This window comes from Furipterus horrens, unplaced genomic scaffold (genome assembly GCF_987537825.1).
Source record: "Furipterus horrens unplaced genomic scaffold, mFurHor1.1.pri manual_scaffold_6, whole genome shotgun sequence".
Classification (NCBI taxonomy): domain Eukaryota; kingdom Metazoa; phylum Chordata; class Mammalia; order Chiroptera; family Furipteridae; genus Furipterus; species Furipterus horrens.
Genome location: NW_028327176.1, coordinates 37,191,503 through 37,197,329, shown reverse-complemented (window position 1 = coordinate 37,197,329; position 5,827 = coordinate 37,191,503). Strand labels below are relative to the sequence as shown.

General features: G+C 43.0%; 2 protein-coding genes across 3 annotated transcripts in view; one reads left to right on the top strand and one right to left on the bottom strand.

Annotated features, from left to right (window-relative positions):
• Positions 1–871: 871 nt before the first annotated feature.
• RPS27A (ribosomal protein S27a) lies at positions 872–4,063 on the bottom strand. 2 transcript variants are annotated; one of them, XM_090281307.1, is made up of 5 exons: positions 3,829–3,988; positions 3,315–3,369; positions 2,814–2,899; positions 2,302–2,433; positions 872–1,068 (listed from the first exon to the last, which is right to left on the bottom strand). In XM_090281307.1, the coding sequence occupies exons 1-5, from the start codon at positions 3,874–3,876 to the stop codon at positions 919–921; spliced, it is 471 nt and encodes a 156-aa protein (XP_090137433.1). In that variant the 5' UTR covers positions 3,877–3,988; the 3' UTR covers positions 872–918. The 2 variants fall into 2 exon arrangements, with proteins under 2 accessions (XP_090137433.1, XP_090137432.1); XM_090281306.1 differs by lacking the exon at positions 872–1,068 and adding an exon at positions 3,995–4,063 and having other exon boundaries at positions 2,230–2,433; positions 3,829–3,893.
• Positions 4,064–4,327: 264 nt separating this feature from the next.
• CLHC1 (clathrin heavy chain linker domain containing 1) overlaps positions 4,328–5,827 on the top strand; it is a 38,830-nt gene continuing 37,330 nt past the window's right edge. The window contains exon 1 of the mRNA XM_090281308.1: positions 4,328–4,472. The gene's annotated coding sequence lies outside the window, so the exon portion shown is untranslated. The remainder of the gene's footprint in view (positions 4,473–5,827) is intronic.

Sequence of the window (5,827 nt, the reverse complement as noted above, 5' to 3'; positions counted from 1 at the left end):
GCAACTAGTTTGCTTTATTGAAGGTAAAAATTCACCCCTTACTGGTCAGTAAATGCCGAAGTAATTCTATCAAGCAGTAACATGAGTAACTGTCAAAACAGGAAAACTAAATATTTAAAGATGCCTCCAACTAGAAATGCTGGTGTTAATACAGTAAAAGGGAATTGTTTATTGACTTATCATGGAATGTAATAATCAGTTAATGAACCTGAATGGTACCAAAAGAAGCAATCCTCTCTGAATTGAGCTCCTTGGGCAAAACATGGTACCAATCAAATACTGCTTAAAATCTCATTTTTCAGTATCAACAAGACTAATGAGCAAACATTGAAGTTGAATCCCAGTTCACACTCAGCACTGAACAGTAGTATATTCCCTTGTATGGCAGAAAGCAATCATCCCAGTCAAACCACCCAAGGACTCAGCGTAAATTTTTGAATTGGCAATTTACAGCTCAGTCTTTAAATTTTGTGTGTATGAAAATGTCATATCCTCTTTGTAGGCAGTTGTGTGAACACCAACTCACACCAGTTTCTCAATTTGCGGGTAGGGGTTAGTCCACCCTCACCCAGCAGTCATTTGGCAATATATGCACACTTCTGATTATGGTAATGGGGATGGCGTGCTACTGGCATCAAGTGGGTAGAGGCCAGGGATGCTATTCATTATCCTGTGATGCATAGGGCAGCTCCCACCACCAAGTATCTGGCCCAAAATGTCAGTAGTGCTGAGGTAAAAATCCTGACAAACCCGAACTGCTTTATTATCTAGATACCTGATAGTAAATATAATGGAATAACTCTGCCAAAGTACAATTTATCAAAGGAGTGGTATGATCTGTCAATTTGATGCTTAAAAAAGTCACTGGAAATTCAGCAATTAAATGTTAGTTCATGTCTTTTATTAACCCATATACAATTACTTGTCTTCTGGTTTGTTGAAGCAATACGTCAGACAACATTTGCCACAATAATGCCTGTCAAAGTGGCTGGCCATAAAAACTCCAGCACCACATTCATCCGAAGGGCACTCCCGACGAAGGCGACTGATTTTACCATTCTCATCCACCTAAAAAAAGTAAACCTGCTGGTTAAGATAATTTTACATGTTTTAAAGTCTAATTTAAGTGGTTAGAAATATTTAGCCTTTTAATCACACAAGGGTAGTTTTTAGTACTTATAAACCAAAGCATCCCAAATCTTCACTGGTAATTATAACAAATAAGAGCTTAATCAGGTCCAGCCTTGCAAGTGGCAGACAAAACTAAGACCTGAACCCAGATCTGACTTCAAAATCAAAAGCCTAGTTTGGAACAAGCAGCTGAAGGTAAACCCCATTATCTAAAGCTCATTCAAATATCAAACAGGAAAAAAAACTTTCATATTAGAGAGTTTAAAACCAGAGATGCCAACAAAATTTATCTAGCCCTGATGGTGAGGCTCAGTTGGGCCTCATCCTGCAATGCAAAAGGTCACCAAAAAGATTCCCAGTGGGGCACGTGCCTGCGTTGCAGGTTCGGTTCCCAGTCAGGGCGCCTATGAAACGCAACCACATATTGATGTTTCTCTCCCTTTCTCCTTTCTCCCCCTCTCTGAAAATAAATAAAATCTTAAAAAATATTTATTAACCTAATAGGCCAAAGTTAATTTTTAATAAATTGGCTCACTTTTGACTGGCTTTTTTTAAAAAAGATTTTATTTTTAGAGAAGAGAAACATCAATCAGTTGCCTCTTGAATGCCCGCAACCCAGGCATTTGCCCTAACTGGGAATCCACTGGCAACTTGTCTGTTTGCAGGATGACGGTCAACCCACTAAGCCACACCAGTCAGGGCTCAGCTGGGTTTTTTTGATTCACATATTTGCATTTCTTCTTTTGTAAACTGTGCATACTCATTGTTCGTTTTTCAATGGAGATATTAACTTTTATTTTCCCTGGAACTTTACCTATCGTATATGTTGTGACTACTTCCCCCGTTTGTCATTCGCCTTCTCACATCATTAAAGTGTTACTGTTTAAAAAGCACAGTATAATTGTTTTTAAAGTCTGATCTACCAATATTTTTCCTTTTTAGTTTTTCCCAATTTAGTTTTTATTTTCCCAACTCAAGGTTTTTGCAAAAGTCAAATACTTTCTTCTGGTTTAGTATAGCTTCATTTTTCTACATTTAACTCTTTAATGCTAAGGCTCTATTACCATTTCCCTGGATCATTTATTAAGTGATTGTTTCCCCAGAATTAAAATGCTACTTTTTAAATACAAAATAATCTGTATGCCTGAGAAATAAAGAAAATAGGCTCACTTTGTAGTATTTCAGTACAGCCAACTTAACCTTCTTTCTCTTATGCTTATTCTTCTTGGGAGTGGTGTAAGACTTCTTCTTCCTTTTCTTAGCACCACCACGAAGTCTCAATACAAGATGAAGAGTGGACTCCTGTTGATGAAACAAAGCATGGAACAGACTTTAAAAATAATTACATTAATGCTCATGCTCCATTAATGGAAAACTAGCACCATACATCTGATCAAATGCAATAGGAAGTACACAATACCATAGACGAGGGAACCTTGAGGGGGAAAAGGTCTGATTCTTAACTAGTTTATAGGGAAATTAAAGAACACATTAAATTACACCACGGGAATGCAGTCTCCAAAATCCAGAATGTGAGACTAGAGCAGTGCTTCTCAAACGTCAGTATAAACATTACCTGGGAAATCTTGCTACTCCAATGCTAGTCTTCCCACGTATGTATATTTGTCAAAAGTGTTAAGATTAATTTATATTTAAAGACCTGCTGTTTCCAACTAACAGACCTTTTGAATGTTGTAGTCAGACAAAGTACGCCCATCTTCCAGTTGCTTGCCAGCAAAAATCAGTCTTTGCTGATCAGGAGGAATTCCTAAAGAAAAAAGGAAAAAAAAATCACAACAGAACAAGCCTCTGCTCAAGGGCTACAAATAATGCTTAATCAAATGGCACTTAGAGCAGTTAAGAGTTCTTATTGCAGGCTAAGGACAGTTTTAAACGTTTGCAAATTTTACCTTATGAAGCCATTAACAATACTTAATACACGTTAATATAAACTTAATTTTGCAGATGAGGAAAACAGGTGTAGAGAAATAGGTCACTCAAATTCATGTATGTGAAATGCACTGCAGCTTGGCTCCAAACTCACAGACGTGCCTCTACCGTGTTGCTCCAAAAGCATTTTACCTCTTCCCACCCCACCAAGGGCAGGCAGGGGTGTCTAGCACCTACAGGGAGGCTGGAGCTTCTGCAGGTTAGTTATTTCTGAACTAGAAGATATTACTTGCCTTCCTTATCCTGGATCTTGGCTTTGACATTTTCTATTGTATCCGAGGGTTCAACCTAAGAGTTTTAAAATGCAAATATATTGGTAACAGTAAGAAACTAGAATAAACACTTCAATTTGAAGGTCACCACAGAACGGTACCGAGTAGGGGGGGACCGCAGCTTCCCCTGCCAAGCCGATCACTCACGCGGTGGACAGGCCACCTCCCAAGACTGCGGGGCGAGCACACTGCCTTAGCCCCACCGGGGGCGGGCGGCGGCGGCAGGGCCACACGTGCTTGCGCCCGCCCGGCCCAGCGCCCGCCACCCCGTCCGGGAGCCCTGCTTGGGTCGCCGCTACAGATGAGAGGCAGACTTGAACCATGCAAAACCAGCCCCAGGCCCCTGCTCAGCCAACAACCCTCGACTGAGGACCAGGTTTCAGAACCCAGACTCAGAAACACGTTCTGGGCAGAAAGCTCGAGTCCCGGAGTCCACCTCCGGGCCTTACTCGGGCCTTGGCTCCCTCACACGTACCTCGAGAGTGATAGTCTTCCCCGTAAGGGTTTTCACGAAAATCTGCATCTTGGCGGCGAGTCCACCTGAGGTGGAGGAAAAGGAAGAGACAGGTTAGAGACAGGGGCACAGGAAAGGAAGATGGGTAGGCCACCGGCCAGAGAGCGGCCGAGAACCACACACTCACCAGAGATGGCGGATCGGAAAAGGAAACCACCGCCCACGCCCGCAGAGTTTCCCGGCGCCGGTTCCGAGGCCCCACCTCTTAGGCGACCACACCAAATGCCTGACTTCTGTCACAGCGGCTGTCTAACCACGTGCCAAACTAGTTCATGAACCTCATTTCTTCTCTTTCTAGCTTGGGTTTATTTCTCACTTTAACCTCCAGAATGCTCTAGAAATAATAAACTTAAACAACTTAACGATGTCTTTAAAATGCTTTTCCCATACAGTGAACGTGGCTAAGAGGGGTCTTTAAAATTAAGACTGTGGCCTTGAGGGTCCCTCATTGAGGAAAAGGAGGAAATGGAAGTATCTCCTGGGAATTTTGTAGTTTTTCACTGCTTTCTTTGGGCTGGAACTACTTTTCCCAAGATGCACTTCCACAGCCGGGTTCTCTAGTTACTGTCTCCAAGCACTGGAGGCGGGTTTGGAGAAAGATTAAGGTGAGGAGGGAGGAAGGGTGAAGCGGAGGAATGGTTTCAGGGAAGGGGGATACCGATCGGAAAAGACTAGGAGGAAAGAGTAAGAGGCAGGGGAGGCGTCGTGGAACGAAAGTATCACTCGCCTGCTTACCGAGGTGGTTAGGGGCTGAGGATCAGCCAGCTACCACCGGCTGCTCGCTGGGCCTGCGAGGGAAGAGAGTCCTGTGGCCAGCTCCAGGCAAACTGAAAAATAGGTGATGTCTTCACAAAGCTCGAGTTCATCCTCCTCAACCCCCAAGTGTCTGTTAGTGTAAGGAGGTGTCTGGGCCTGGCCTGTCGTGTGAAACGACTTAATATCTTGGAAATCCTAGGACTGGTTTTCAAATTTTAAAATGAAGCCTTACGGGAAAGAAATCTGCGGAAGAGCTATTTAGTTGTAGAATTTCCCAATTTGTACGTTGTGAGTCGCGGTGAAGGTCCTAAGAGGAAGACTTTGGAGTGTGTGCAGGATGCTCTCCTGGCGAGGCCGGGGGAGCAATTAGAAGGGAGTTTTGTCCTTGCCTTGGCCTTTGTCCACTGCACAAACCACACAATCCTTGCTAATGTACCCTCCTAAGGCCATCTATTTTCATCTCGATGCCTTTCCCTCTGCATCCCCAACCCCAAATTCAGGCCCTCCTTAATTTTCTCCTGGAAGTTAATTTCTAACCTGTCTAGTCTTTCTTTTTTAACCCACCTTCACTTTTGTCTCCAAAATATTCTAAAAAGTGAAATGATTATGTCATTATTCTAATTCACCTTTAGTATAAAATCCAAATTCTTTAGTATGGTATTCAACCTGTGCCTCCCTTACATCCTATCTGCCAAACCTATTACTTGCTTTTTAGGGTTGAGCTAATTGAAGTTCCTCGCTTACTTAGGCTCTCTCATGCTTTGGCACTCCTGAAGAATCCACTTCTTATTCCTGTAACATTCTTTGACCCAGATTCTTCCAACTAGTCACCTATCAACAAAACTTCTTGAAAGAGTTGTGTATACTCATGATTTCCAATTCTCCCCCTTTCATTGACTGAACCCACTCCTGTCAGCCTTTTATCCCCACCATTCTAGTGGCGCTCTTGTGGTCACTAATCACATGTTGCTGAATTCAATGGTCACTTAATCTTACGAGTTCTGTCAGCAGCATTTGACACAGGTGCTCACTCCCTCCTTCATCGATACACTTTCTTCACCTGACTGCCAGGATACCCCTCTCGCTTTACCTCCCTGGACACTCTTACAGGCTCTTTTGCTGCTTCCTCTTGAACTACCAGACCTCTAGACTTCGGAGTATTCTCCCCAGGGCCCATCCTTAGACCTCTGCTTTCTTTACATTT